The sequence below is a fragment of the Rhinatrema bivittatum genome, chromosome 9 (genome assembly GCF_901001135.1).
Source record: "Rhinatrema bivittatum chromosome 9, aRhiBiv1.1, whole genome shotgun sequence".
NCBI classification, from domain to species: Eukaryota; Metazoa; Chordata; class Amphibia; order Gymnophiona; family Rhinatrematidae; genus Rhinatrema; species Rhinatrema bivittatum.
Window position 1 is genome coordinate 151,646,282 of NC_042623.1, and position 14,940 is coordinate 151,661,221.

At 44.4% G+C, this 14,940-nt stretch overlaps 1 protein-coding gene across 1 annotated transcript in view; it reads right to left on the reverse strand.

Annotated features, from left to right (window-relative positions):
* Positions 1-14,940, reverse strand: part of CUL3 (cullin 3) — a 233,785-nt gene that overhangs the window by 13,311 nt on the left and 205,534 nt on the right. The window contains exon 14 of the mRNA XM_029615271.1: positions 966-1,152. Coding sequence (XP_029471131.1) covers positions 966-1,152 — 187 coding nt within the window. The remainder of the gene's footprint in view (positions 1-965; positions 1,153-14,940) is intronic.

The window sequence follows — 14,940 nt, forward strand, 5'->3', positions numbered from 1 at the left end:
TGAGATGGGGCAACCAGAACTGCACATAACACTCAAGGTGGGTCACATCATGTATAGAGGCAATATATTTTCCGTTTTATTCTCTATTCCTTTTCGATCATCCTTAACATTCTATTTGCTTTTTTGGTGACTGCCATGCATGGAGCAAAAGATTTCAATGTATTGCCCACAAGGACTCCACAGTACTTTTCCTAGGTAGTGACTTCTAATACAGAGCTCAGCATTATGTATCTACAGTTGGGAATATTTTTCCCTATATGCATCACTTTGCACTTTTCCACATTAAAATTCATCTGTCATTCAGTTGCCCAAACTCCTAGTTTCACATGGTCCTCCTGCAGTTCCTCTCAATCCACTGTTTTAACAACTTTGAATAATTTTGTCTCATCTGCGAATCTGATCACACATTACCATTCATTCCTTTTTCCAGATTATGAATATGTTAAAACAGCATAGGTCCCAGAAACGATCTCCGAGATACTCCACTAATTACCTTTCTCCATGTAGAAAAACTGACCATTTTTACCCTATCCCATGGTTTTGTAATACTTTTGAGGTATTTGAAGTTTTCCATGCTACCCCCTCACTTTGCTCTTTTTGACTATACATATTTATATTTTTGTCTCATGGGGTCTATTGGCAGATTCTTCCCCATTTTGGCAGCCCTTCTCAGTCTATATCCTGGAGAAACCACCCTAATGTTTAATTTACCAATACAATAAGAAAGGGTAGTGTCTATACTGAAAATATAAAGTCAGTGTTATTTTATTTCCCTTGGCACATACAATTTCCAAATCAGTAAAAGTAATCTTCATCTATTTAAAATATTCCCATACTACCTATTAATATTGCATAAACTGGATTATATTGTTTCAAATAAAAACTGAGATAGGTTTTTATGTGATATGTCTATCACCTGCGATTATTCATTCCTAAATTAAAATTTCCAGTAATTATTCACAAACCTGTTTGTATTTTGACTCTGTGCAGTTTAGATGTGAACTGATCATTGACTGTAAATACATGACCATTTTCTATTTCCTTTGACTTGGGCTCTTTTGTGAGGACCCGCTGTGTTGGCTTGCCGCACGCCAGGGACTGTAAGGCTCGAACAAGCTCTCTTTCAGGGATATCAGTCTCTTGTTGAATTTCCTGAAAAATCAATGAGTCACACAAATTACATATTATAATGCGTGAACATTATGAGCAGAGAGCTCCCACATCAATACAGAAATGACAAGTAAAATCATTTTTTTTCCGTTCAAAAAGCAAAAGAAATCTCTCAAACTTTTATGGCCACTTTACACTGTCACATTAACTGTTTTGGAATTACTACTGAAAGTTTTCATCGGGAATCAAAATTTTTACCAGTATCAGTATAAGGATAACAAGTTTGATGCTTTTATGAACGAGGTGGTTTACACTTGGAAGAGCAGTTTTATATCCTATAAATAAAATATACTAAACTAACTTGTGGCTTCAGAATCAATAAGTGTACTTTACTATGAAATAAGACTGAAGAATATTTCAATAGTAAAAAGTTCTAAAGAAAAAGTAAAATATAAGCAGCACAACAAAAACTAGAAATGGTACAAAGATAAGATATAGTCACTATAAAAAGGTATAGTTAAGACTGTTATTTGCAAATTTCCAAATGACTGCAAGTCTTCAAAACTAGCACTAACCTGATGCTAAAGAAGCTTTAATGTGACCATCAATCAATATGATCAATTATGAGAAATTAAATGAAAACATGTCTATATATCGTTTAATGTGACATTTTAATAGCAACTGAAGGATGCTGCTCACAGTAGACAAACTAATTATCCATTTTAGATTAAGTTTAAAAACTAATTGCCATGGAGTTGGGAAAATACTGGTAATTTAAAAAGAAACCTGGAAATTAATTCTACATGAGTTAGCAATAACCTCTTATTTTTTAAATAAAGTTCAGAAAGGACTCCTCACAAAATCAGTGAGCAGAGAAATCACAAGTGGATTGTGATAAATTGCAGGAAGAGAGAGAGAGCATATCCGAATGGTAGATGAAATTTAATGTGGACAAGTGCAAAGTGATACACAGAAGAAAAAGCCTACCATGTAGTTACATGATGTTACGTTCCATATTAGGAGTTACCACCCAGGAAAAGGATCTGGGTGTCATCATGGACAATACTTTGAAATCTTCAGCTTAGTGTGCAGTGGCAGTCAAAAAAGCAAATAGAATGTCAGGCACTATAAGGAAAGAAATGCAGACTAAAACAAAGAATACCATAATCCCTCTGTATTGCTCCAAGGCATGGCTGCACTTAAGAGTACTGTGTACAATGCTAGTCACTGCATCTCAAAAAATATATAGCTGAACTGGAAAAGTTATAAAGAAAGGCAACCAAAATGATAAACAGTATGGAATAGCTCCCTTATGAGGAAAGTAGAGTTGCTTACCTGTAACGGGTTATCCCAGGACAGCAGGATGTAGTCCTCACACATGGGTGACATCGACGGAGCCCTATCATGGAAAACTTCTGTCAAAGTTTCTAGATATTTTTGACTGGCACACTGAGCATGCCATGATCCCTGCAGCCACCGGGGTCTCCCTTCAGTCTCATTTGTAGCAATGAGTGTGAGCGAAAAAATAAAATAATAATAAAACGTTTCAGACCCACCTCCGCGGTGTGGTGGGTGGGTTTCGTGAAGACTACATCCTGCTGTAAGTCTGAACAGCTTGGATCCTCTGAAATTTCAAAGTCTATTGAGTCCTTCTCATGGCCACCTTTGCCATAGGGGTCACGTGGACTGTAGACACCACATGGCCCAGAATTGTAAGAAACTGATGGGCAGAGGCAAACTTGCAACTGGTCACAGAGTTTGCCAGATTCACTAGATCGCTCGCACAGTCGCTTGGAAGAAAAGCTTTTGCGACTGTGGTGTCGAGGTCTGCTCCGATGAAAGTGAAGTGCTGAGATGGGTTCATATGTGATTTTTGATAGTTGATCAGGAACCCCAGGCAATGCAACAGTCTTATGGTGCTTTCCAAGGCAGCAAGAGTTTCCTGTCTGGATGGACTCCTGATTAGCCAATCGTCTAGGTAGGGAAAAACATGAATGCTGCTTTTTCTTAGATGTGCAGCAGCTACTGCTAGACATTTTGTGAACACCCGAGGTGCAGAGGCTAGTCCGAATGGTAGAACTCGGTATTGGAAATGCTGTGGTCCCACTACGAATCTTAGATATTTGTGGTGTTGTGGGGAAATGGGTATGTGAGCGTAGGCGTCTTGAAGATCAGATCCAGGGAAGGATGGTCCCGAGGGAGACCCTCCGGAACTTTTCTTTTTGAAGAAATAGATTGCGGAGGTCTAGTATGGGACGGAGACCTCCTGTTTTCTTTGGAATTAGGAAATAACGGGAATAGAACCCTCTGCCTTGTTGAGAATGGGGAATGGGTTCGACAGCCCTGGTAGTCAGTAGGGAGGAGAGTTCTAGCCGAAGTTGAGATGTTACGACTTTGGCTGCACACAGCGAAATGGGTGGGGAATCCAGGGGTATCATGGTGAATTTGAGACAGTATCCCCGGTTCAGGATAGCTAATACTAATTGATCTGTGGTAATGAGGCTCCAATGGTGTATGAAGTAATGGAGCCGACCTCCAACCAGCAGGTCGGGTCTGGGATTGATGGAAAAAGTTCTGCTCTCTGGAAATGTTTCAAAAACCAGATGCTGGTCCTGTTTGCGGGGGTGGCTGAGTTTTTGTCTGTTTTGGCTGACGTGGACATCCCCTTTGAGGTGGTCCGAAAGGACGTGCACTGGATGCAGGTTGATATTACCTACGAGGCCGATAAAAGGGTCTTTTGGTATCCCTTCTTGCGGGCTTGTGCACAGAGGATGGCTGGTCAGATGGCAACTTGGAAAGCTGGTCTCATGGTGTTCTTTCAATTGGAGACAGTATCTTGAATCTTCTCTCCGAAGAGATTGTCTCCGGTGCATTGGAGATCTGCTAGTCTTTCCTGTACTTCTGATCTTAAATCCGAAGCCTTTAGCCAAGCCCACCTTCGTGCACTGATCCCAACAGCTGACATATGGGAAGAAGTTTCAAAAGAGTCATAGGCTGCTCGTACTTCGTGCTTGCCTGACTCCAGACCTTTCTGAATAAGGGCGTTGAGTGCTACTTGCTGCTGCTGATGAAGATTATCAGCTATGTCCTGTACTTGCTTCCACAAATTTCTTTGATATTGCATCATATATAATTGATATGCAGCAATACGGGACACGAGCATGGACCCCTGAAAGTCCTTTCTTCCTAATCCATCCAGAAATTTTTCATCTTTTTCTGGAGGGGCAGAAAAGTGAGGTTTTTGCTTCCGTGCCTTTTTCTGTGCTGATTCCACCACAACTGACTGTGGGGCAGTTGCGATTTCTGAAAACCTGGTGTATGTTGGACCAGGTACTTTGCATCCATCTGTTAACAGGTGGCACAGAACAGGGATGCTCCCATAGGCAGTGCTGGAGATCTAGGAGCACTTCATGGATTGGGATAGCCATGACTTCCTTGGGTGCATCTACAAACTGGAGGACTTCCAGTGTCTTATGCCTGGTGTCCTCTTCTGTCACCAGCTCAAAAGAAATGTTATCCACCATCTCCTTGATGAAATTTGCAAAAGAAATGTCCTCTGGTGGGGACTTCCTTCTTTCTTCTGGTGGAGAAGGCTCAGATACAAGGTCTTCAGTATCCATGTCAACATCCTCCCAATGGGCTGTAGTGGGGTTGGCAATGTGAACCCGATGGATCCAGAGTGTCCTGTGGAAGAGGACGCTTTGGCATCGATAGCACAGATGGGAATCGACGGCCCGCATCACCCGATGGGACCATGCTGGGAGGGCATCGCGGACCAGGAAGCGGTATCGAAGGCATCGATGGCCTGTGGGGTTTTTGTAAACCCGATGGACCTGGTAAGGGATCGGAGTCCCCTTCATCTTCTTCCGATGAACCTGGAATGGGTATAGCTGGAGTCATCGGAAGATCCTTTGGCGTCGATGGTATGGATGGAGTCTGACTATTTTGGTGCAGGCTGTGGGAACACACCGATTAAGGCATCGAGTCTGCTGAGCAGAGGTGCCAATACCAACGGCTCCGGTATCGGTGTTGATGTCGGAATTGGCATCAGTGTAGGCTGCAATTTTTTAAAAACCTCAATGACAGCCTGTTGAATCATGGACATCACTTCTTCCCTGGAGACTGGGACTGGGTCCACTGTCACAGGAAAGACTGGCACTAATGGCTCTTCCACATTTGGATGTGGTGGCACAGACTCTAACACCGATCCCAGTGGGCAGCGCCTCAGTTACAGAGGAGCATGATGGCACTTGTACCCGGACCCGCTTCGCAATTGGCTCGATGGCCATCGATGCCGATGCGGTAACCGGTTCTCCTGATGGACGCTGACGATGGTGTCGCTTCTCTCGATGCTCCTTGGTAGATATAGAGGACAATGCGATTGAAGATCCCGATGGGGACGGAGACGGACAGTCACCGGACTTTTTCTTTCCTCAATGTTTTTCAGTGGAGGAAGGAATTTTCTTCGGTGAAGACTGTGAAGACGTCTGAGTGGTTTTCTTAAAAAGTTCCTCCATTTTGTCCAGTTGGGCACGCCTGCCCTTCGGAGTCATCTGAGCGCAGGTGGAACATGTACGGATATCATGGCCTGCTCCCAGGCAAAGTGCACATATGTCGTGCGGGTCTGTTATCAACACTGTTCGGGGACAACTCGGACATTTTTTGAAACCCGTGGCCATGGTAAAAAAATAAGGCCGGATAATGGTCTGTGGGCCCGTGGATAACCGAAGTGAGGTAACAGGAACCGATGAAAAAGACCGAAAAAAATAGTACTCACCGGAAGGGATGTCTAAGGGAGACCAGTGTAGGGTATTTTATGACAGAAATATTAATTTTTTCCATGAGGAAAATTAGTGAGAAAAACTCAGCTCCTGAAGCTCGAGGCTAACAGCAACACGGAAAAAAAAAGAGACTGAAGGGAGACCCCTGTGGCTGCAGGGATCATGACATGCTGGGCAAGCTCAGTGGGCTCAGTGTGTCAGTCAAAAGTTTCTAGAAACTTTGACAGAAGTTTTCCATGATAGGGCTCCATCGATGTCACCCATATGTGAGGACTACATCCTGCTTGTTCTGGGATAAAGGCTATTGCTCAGCTTGGAGAAAAGATGGCTGAGGGGGCATATTATGAGTGGAATAGAATGGGTAAATGTGAATCGGTTATTTACTCTTTCAAAAAATACAAAAACTAGGGGACACTATAAAGTTAGTAAGTAGCACTTTTATAACAAATGAGAAAACTTTCATTCAATGCGCAATTAAGCTCTGGAATTCATTGCTGGAAGATGTGTTAAAGGCAGCTAGCACTGATGGGTTTAAAAAAAAGGTACGGACAAGCTCTTGGAAAGTCCATAAACTATTAACAAGACAGATTTAGGAAAAATACAACTGCTTATCCCTGGGCATTAGCAGCACGTGATATATCTACTGTTTAGGATCCTATCAGGTACTTGTAACCTGGATTGGCTACTGTTGGAAACAGAATACTGGGCTTGATGGAGCCTCAGTCTGACCCAGTATAGCAATTCTTATGTTCAGTTATGATGAAACAGTTTTCAGATAATGGCAAAGAAGAAGCTGTCTCTGAGCCTTTAAGGATCAAGTAGCTCAAATTGTTATTACAGTTGCAACTAGGATATTTCTGTATAACAATGTGGTCTGAACTTTAACAGCCATGCTGAAAAATTTGTTTCCCTCTCAACTAGAAATGAACAAATTAATTGGGATATCAGATCTCAAATTAAAACTGACCAAAATTGGGGTACCTATTCACTTAGATAATTTAGAAAAAAAAATATTCATGTCTTGGACAGTGCCGGAAACAATTTTCTCACCATTTTCCCCAGTGTATTTTTAAGTAATCTGATACTGGTCAAGAAATCCACACCTCCCACCAATTTGTTAATAATCACATTTTGAACTGTTTTCTGGGATACTAATCAAAATGCCCATCTCTACTTTTTACTAATAACCATAAAGCAATTCTCATTTTCTTAACTGCCTCCAATGCCCTCTGGGAATATCCCTGTCTTCTGTTCACAAATAAGAGTAAATTAATCTTTCATAAATTGAGTAATGGCTGGCTGCCAATTTCAAAAGCTTACATTAACTGCGGATTCTTGAATTTAAGAGTCTGTTGTCATATTATATTTTGTCGTTTACAAATCACAATCAGGACAGAAAAAGATGAAATCTTCTATTATCATTTTGACAAAGATGGCACAATATCAAATGCTTAAATGCAAGTAGAAATATAAAGCGGAAAGGATAAAAATGCCAATCATGAGGCCCAGACTTTCGACATTGTGAAAACCTTGATAAGCTGCATCTTTTTGCATGCCCATAATTCATCTTCTACAAAGAGAAATTTGTTCAAGGCAAAAATCCTTCTACAGCACAGTAAAAATGTATACTATACAAGCACTTGTGCTACTTTACATACCGGAAACTCTCAGGAAGTAGCTGATAGGGAACAGAATAATATATCCTGTGCATGCAGGGGGTAATTTTAAGACTGGTTGTACAAGTGCAAAGTCTGCAGGTACTTTTTACCTGTGAACTTTGTGCACTAATTTTCAAAACAAAAGTACAAACACTTTTACTTGCAGAACAGGCTTTTAAATTACCTTCAATAAGTACATTTTGGCTCTGATGGGGAGCTATTCTAAGTTTTCTTCTGGTACTGTTCATCTCCAAAAATACTAGATTACTTTGTAACAGAATATATTATTTCCCTTCCAATGTCTACAGAACTTCACAGCTGCTTTAAGACTGTTCAGTTAACAGGATGCTTTCCAATAGAAAAAACGTTGCCCAGAAATTGTGTAGTTTCCAGAGTCAACAATGTTTGCATTTAATCCGTAACAAGGAGGTAAGATTTAATATATAATTTTGTTCAGAGTTCAACTCCAGTAAATATTTTTGAAACAATGGCAGCATTAAAAGCAAACATTTTAAAACTTTGCAGGCTGGCTGTGCTGATTTTGAGATGCACACAGATTGTGACTGGGTCGTCCCACCATGGCAGGGCTGAGCAGAGGACTTTCTCACTAAGAGGGAGGTTATGTGAAATATATTAGGACAATTTAAGCTCTGGATGTTGATAAATGCAAGCTGCATGGTGCACAACAATGATAGGTGCTCATGAGTGTTTCAATAACATTAGGAACTGAAGATCAAAGTGGATCAAGTTATGAAGATGCAAGAGTAGATTCTGTAAGAAGAATTTCTTCACCGAAAGATGGTAGGGATAGGAGTCTTTCCAAACAGTAAGGAAATGTGAATGTGTGGATTGCAGCTTTAAGGACCTTTTCCATGGATGCTGATCTTAAATGGGCCACCGATGCAGCCATGGCTCTAACACTATGAACCTTGACATGCTCTTCTAGAGACAAACCAGCTTGTGCATAACAGAAGGAGACACAAAGTACTATCCAATTAGACAATGGGCACTTGACTATGACAATTTCAGGTCTGAAGGACTAGGCGTTCAACAACCAAGCTGACAATGCCAGCACCCGGAGGCTTGGATGGCACAGGCTGCCCTGGTACTGAGTTATCAGATCGGGCACGGACCCCAGTCTGATGGGAGCCTTGATCGATAGATCCCGAAGGAGAGGGAACCAGACCTGCCTGGTAGGGCGCTACGAGGATCATGGATCCCCAAGTCCTGTTGAAGCTTCAGGAGAGTCTTCAAGAGGAGCAGAAGAGGAGGAGACACGTATAGGAGACCCTTTATCCAATGAAGGGAGAAGGCATCGGATGCTGGACATCCATCCCACACGAACTGGGAGCAAAAATTGCTCACCTTGCAATTGTGCGGGGGTGGCGAAGAGGCCCACATCCAGGATTCCCACCAGTGGAAAATACAGGCCACCACCTTTGGATTCAGGGACCACTCGTGCGGCTGGAAAGAGTGGCTTAGGCAGTCTGCCAGCATATTCAGAGGCCAGGGCAGGTATTTCACTCGCAGTGACATCCCCTGTGACAGAGCCCGTGACCAGATCTGTACCGCCTCTTGACAGAGGAGGAACCACCCCATGCCTCCTTGCTTGTTGATATATCACATCTCGACTTGGTTGTCTGCCGAAGAGGACTGACTTGTTGGACAACCGGTCTTGGAATGCCCAGAGTGTAACAAATCTTTCAAAGCTCTAAGAAGTTTATCTGGCAGAGAGCTTCTTGAGCAGCCCAGTGACCTTGTGTGTGGATGCCGTCCACATGGGCTCCCCAACCCTGAGGAGAGGCATCGGTGGTAAGCACTTCCTGAGGCAGGTAGACTGAAAGGGAATCCCCTGCTCTAAATTGGAGAGATTCACCCACCAGGACAGAGATCTTCAGAGGTTGCGTGATGGAGACACACGACAAGGTCCTGGGATGCCTGCTTCCACTGCAATCACATCGTCCATTGTGCACTGCGCATGCAAAGGCGGGCTATTGGGATGACATGGACTGAGGCTGCCATGTGGCCCTGCAAACGAAGCAGAACACTTGCACCCACATTCAGACTGCTGCACACGTAGGTTGCCAAAGAAGAAAGGGCCAGGGCCCGATCGTGGGGCAAGAACACCTTCGCCTGAACTGTGTGCAGTCTGGCTCCTATGAAGTCCAGCTGGGGAGCCAGGCAGAGATGAGATTTTGGGTAGTTGATGACAAAATCCAAAGATTGCAGCGTTCGCATCGTCAGGGCCAAAGCATCCAGTGCCCTTGTGCGGGAGTTGCTCTTGACCAGCCAGTCGTCCAAGTAGGGGAAGACGTGCACCACATGATGCCTGAGGTGCGCTGCCTCAACTGCCAGGCACTTGGTCAAGACATGAGGGCTGAGGCCAAGCCAAAGGGCAGCACCCTGTACTGGTAGTGAGCCTTCCCGAGCACAAAGCGAAGGTACTTTTTGTGCTCAGGGAAGATGGCAATGTGGGTGTTTGCATCTTTGAGATTGAGGGAGCAGAGCCAGTCTCCTCTTTTGAGGAGGGGAATCAAAGTGCCCAGAGAAACCATTTTGAACTTTTCCTTTGTGAGACACTTGTTCAACTCCCAGAGATTGAGAATGGAGAGTAAGCCTCCGGTCTTCTTTGGTATGAGGAAACACTTCGAATAGAATCCTCGGCCCTGCTGAGGATGAGGAACGGGTTCTACCGTTTCCTGCCGCGAGAAGGGCGGATAGTTCTGTTCGAAGTATAACCTGCTGGATGGACAAACCCCACGATGGACATGGGAGAAAGTCCCTTGGGATACTTCTGAAATTGAGATGATACCCCTGGCGAACTATGGTAAGGACTCAGTGGTCTGAGGTGATGGCTGCCCAGTGGTGGGCGAAGCGAAGAAGTCTGCCTCCCATTGGGGGATCCTGCATCAGGGGGGTACATCTTGCTGGGCCATGCTTCCTTGCCTCTAGTCAGAAGCCAGTAGCCGGAGCCTGCTGGGGCCAGGGCACCCGCTGTTGACTAGAACCGCCCCTGGGGCAGGGTATGTGAGTCCAAGAGGCAGGGGGGGTTAATATTTCCTCTGCCTGTAAAAGGTCTTCCTGGAGCTGGGTTGGAAGATTTCCTGGCAGAGAATGGAGGGTCTGAAGCACTAGCAGAGAGTTGTTGAAGGGTTTTGTGGTGATACTTCAACTGAGCTACCGCATCTTTGAACTTATCCCCAAAAAGGTTTTCACCTGTACATGGTAGGTCAGCTAGCTTCTCCTGCACCTCTGGTCGAAGGTTGGAAGCATGGAGCCAGGCCATCCTACAGGCACCGATAACTACGGCGGCCACTCAGGCTGCTGTCTCAAAAACTTCATAGGTGGATCTCCCCTCGTGTTTCCCAGCTTCCAGACCCTGCTGCACAACAGCAGAGAACGACTCTTGTTGCTACAGCGGCAGGTGTTCTACCAGCTTCTGGACCTGCTTCCACAGGTTTCTGTTGTACTGAGTCATGTACAACTGGTAGGAAGAGATACGGGCTATAAGCATAGTGCCCTGAAAAAACTTTCCTACCCAGAACATCCAGTTCCCTATGTTCCCGCCTCGCGTTTGGCCTTTTTGAGAGTAGACTTCACAACTACAGACTAGTAGGGAAGATTACGCCTCTCAAACCCTAAGGGGTCTGCTGTACTAGTTACGTGGCATTTGCCTTCTTATTCACTGGGGAGATGGATATCTGGTGTTCCCACATCCGAAGGAGAAGATCCTTAAAGCTGTCATGGATGAGAACAGCCACGATCTCATTAGGAGCATCAACAAATTGTAGGAACTCCAACATTTTATGTCGCGTATCTTTCTCCGTGAGAAGCTGGAAGGGGATAGCTTTGGCCATGGCCCCGACAAAACCCGCAAAAGAGAGGTCCTCCGGAAGGGACCGACGCCTTTCTTCCGATGGTGAATGCTCTGACAGGGGGTCATCAGAGACCTCAGAAGAGGACTCTGAATAATCATCCCCCCATGGTGCTCAGCCTGGCCTTTCCCTGGCACCAAAAAGGCAGAGATCCTAATGTCCTGGAAACCGGTGAGACCATGGGGGATTGGTCACCGGCCCCTCGGTCTGTAATCAATGCCATTGGCGGTGTGGCGAGGGGAAGCATATCGAGCGGTTCCTCTCAACCCCCCAGGTGTCGATGACTCCGTCGTGGGTGTGGATGGAGCAAATTTGTTTTTAACCAAAAGGTTTCTCCATTTTGTCGAGGCAAGCACAATGGCCCTTGGGGGTCATTTGTTCACACTGATGACAACCTTGGATGTCGTGCGATGCCCCCAGGCAGAGGATGTACACCCTTATGTGGATCCTTGTTAGACATGGCCCACAAGCACCGGTGAAAGCCGGTTGCCATGAAAAACAGCCAGAGCGTGGTCGATGATCGGGGGGGGGGGGGGGCACTGAGAAGTGGGACGCCAGGAATTGACCGCAAGGAAGGAAGAAAAATGTTTACATACCGTACAGAGGAGGATACACAGACCACGAAGGGGGACCAGATGATGGACTTAAAGAAAAATTGCAAATTTAAGGTGCCAAAGGCAAAAAGAGCAGAGTTCCAAAAACCGCGAGGCAACTGCACCGCGGAAAAACAAAAGAAACTAAAGGGGGACCTTGAATGGACGCGCGGATAGTGGCATGCTGGGCATGCTCAGTATGCTAGTCAAAGCTTCTAGAAACCTTGACAAAAGTTTTTCATGCCGGGCTCCATCTGATGATGTCACCCATCTGTGAGGACTACCATCCTGGTTGTCCTAGGAGAATCAGAAAATAGAGAGTATTACTCTCTCAACATGAGGGATAGGGGACTGATGTTGGAATGGAGTAACATTTTCTGATTCTGTGTTATGATTCTGAGAGAATTCCCTAGCTGAACTGGTTCCCTGATGGATGGACAAGTTTTGAAGTGGAAACCATACCAAATTTGGCCAATATTAAACTATGAAAAACAATAGTTCCCCTATGCTGTCCAAGTTTCAGGGGAGTTTTCATCAGTAGAGAAATTGGAGGATATATGTACCAAAGATCCTCCTCCAGTCTAGGGAGAAGGTAACTGAGGCTAGTTTGTTCTTTGAGCCACTTCTCGAACAATGCTGAAGGACTTTCTTGTTCAGAGGAAACGCAAACTTGTCCATAGTGAGTACTCCCCATTCACAGAATATCTAGTTTGCTACTCCTCTGTTCAAGAACTACTCATGTGGTTCCAGGTACCGGCTCAGTTTGTCTGCTAGGACATTCTCTTTGCCTGGCAGGTATATGGATCTGAATCATTCCTTGTAAGATGGCCCACATACTTACCACTTCCCAACACAAGAAATACTATCCTGTTCCCTTCCTCCTTGTTTAAGTAGAACATAGCTACTTGGCTGTTTATTTGGACTAGAATTACTTTGTTGGCTAACTGATCTCTAGTGAATTCAGAATTACCTTTAGCTCCAGGAAATCTCATGAAGTTTTTTCTGTACATATCAAAGACCTTGGGTGTGGAGCCTCTTTGCATGAGTTTCCTTAATACAAAGTTGGATGCATCCATGAATAGGATAATTTGTATGAGAGGAAATTGGAAGGGAATGCCTTTCGTGAGTTTTGATTGATTAGCCACCAGACCAGTTAGTCCCTGAGCTGAGTGACTTGAATGTTGTATAGAGATAAGAGTAGCTTACAGCCATTGTGATTTTAAGAGTCCACTGGGTTTATCTCATGTGAAGATGTGCCAAGGGTGTTAAGTGTATTGTTGATGAGATCCAATATGGCGTTGAAGGGAGAGGTTGGCATTTGAGCTCCCTGAATCAACGATTTGCTTCAAAGAAATCATGCCTCACACGAAAAGGAAGGGCAAGGTAAGGTTGGATTCCTCCATGCTCACCACATCAACCCCTTCCCAACCTGGAATCGAGGGGTTCTTTACGCCTATGAATATTTCTACCCTGGGAACGGAGTCCGCAGAGGAGCCAGCTTTAGGACGAGACCAGGCCCTTATGGACGAACAAGCTTCTCTCAGCCCGGGAGCATCAGAGACACTCTCCCCTTCGTAACAAAGCACAAACCGGGACCAGTATCAGGAACCATGGGAGTCGATGACCGAAGAGGGAACGATGTTGGAGGCTGGCTCCAGAGGAATGGCAGCGGATATTTTACCTGCACCTGTGGGGGTTGTAGCAGGCAGCATGGGAGCTGTGTCTGCCAGCCCGGCAGGAGTGACCGTGCCAAACCAGAGCAGTGTTTCCATCAAGCAGGGGAGACGAGAGGACACAACAGATGAATCCTTTTGGATTGAAGAGATCTGCTGGCAAAGTGGGGTAAGGCAGAGCCTGACTAAGCAAAAATTATCCCAACCAAATATTACTCTAGACTATCTGGAATGCCATTGTAGCGTTAGAAAAATCTATTTCTTCCTTGGTTAACGTGGTGAACAACTCACAGAATTCTATTCAGATGATGGAGCCGCTAATAAAAGCGCAAGAGAGTAAGATAAAAGATGTGTCAGAACAAGTAACATCTATTAAAGAAGTACAAGTGAAATTGATCCAAGGGGAAGATATTGCCGCGAAAAAAATTGAAAATTTGGAAAATAAACAAAGATATTTGAACCTGAGGTTTCTAAATTTTCCTAGTATGAGGGTAAGTCAGTATGTCAGTCACAAACATACATGGGATTAATATTCATGAAATTTATTTAAATGCAAAAGATAATTATTTACTGTGAAATATACAGAATATAGTCACAAATAGTTTTTCTGGAAAAACCAACTACTTTTCAAGGTAATCGCCGAACATTTATACATTTGTCCCAGCGTTTGAAAAGTCCGTCAAAACCTTCTGTGTAAAAGTCTTTTGGCTGGCATCGGAACCAGCGCTTCACCTCTTGTTCCACTTCATCTCTGGTGAAATGTTTACCACCGAGATGGCTTTTCAGTTTGCCAAACAAGTGAAAATCGCTGGGTGTCAAATCCGGACTGTATGGTGGATGTTCAAGAACTTCCCAGTGCAGGTTCTCAATTGTCTGACGAGTCTCATTCGAAGTATGTGGTCTGGCATTATCGTGAAGAATCAGCACTCCTCTTTTTTCCAGATCTGGGCGTTTTCTATGAATAGCTCCTTTAAGCTTTAATAGAGTAGCACAGTAGGAAGCCGAATTAACAGATTCACCACGCTTCTGAAAACTGGTTAAGAGTATCCCATCTCTGTCCCAAAACACAGTTAACCACCTTTCCTGCAGAAGGCACAAGCTTGAACTTTCTCGGTGTCTGTGATAGTGGATGCTTCCACTGCATGGAATCGCGTTTCGCTTCTGGTTGATAGTGGTGCACCCACGACTCATCACTAGTAACAATATGTGCCATCACTGATTCACCTTCATTTGCATAAGGGCAGAGATTT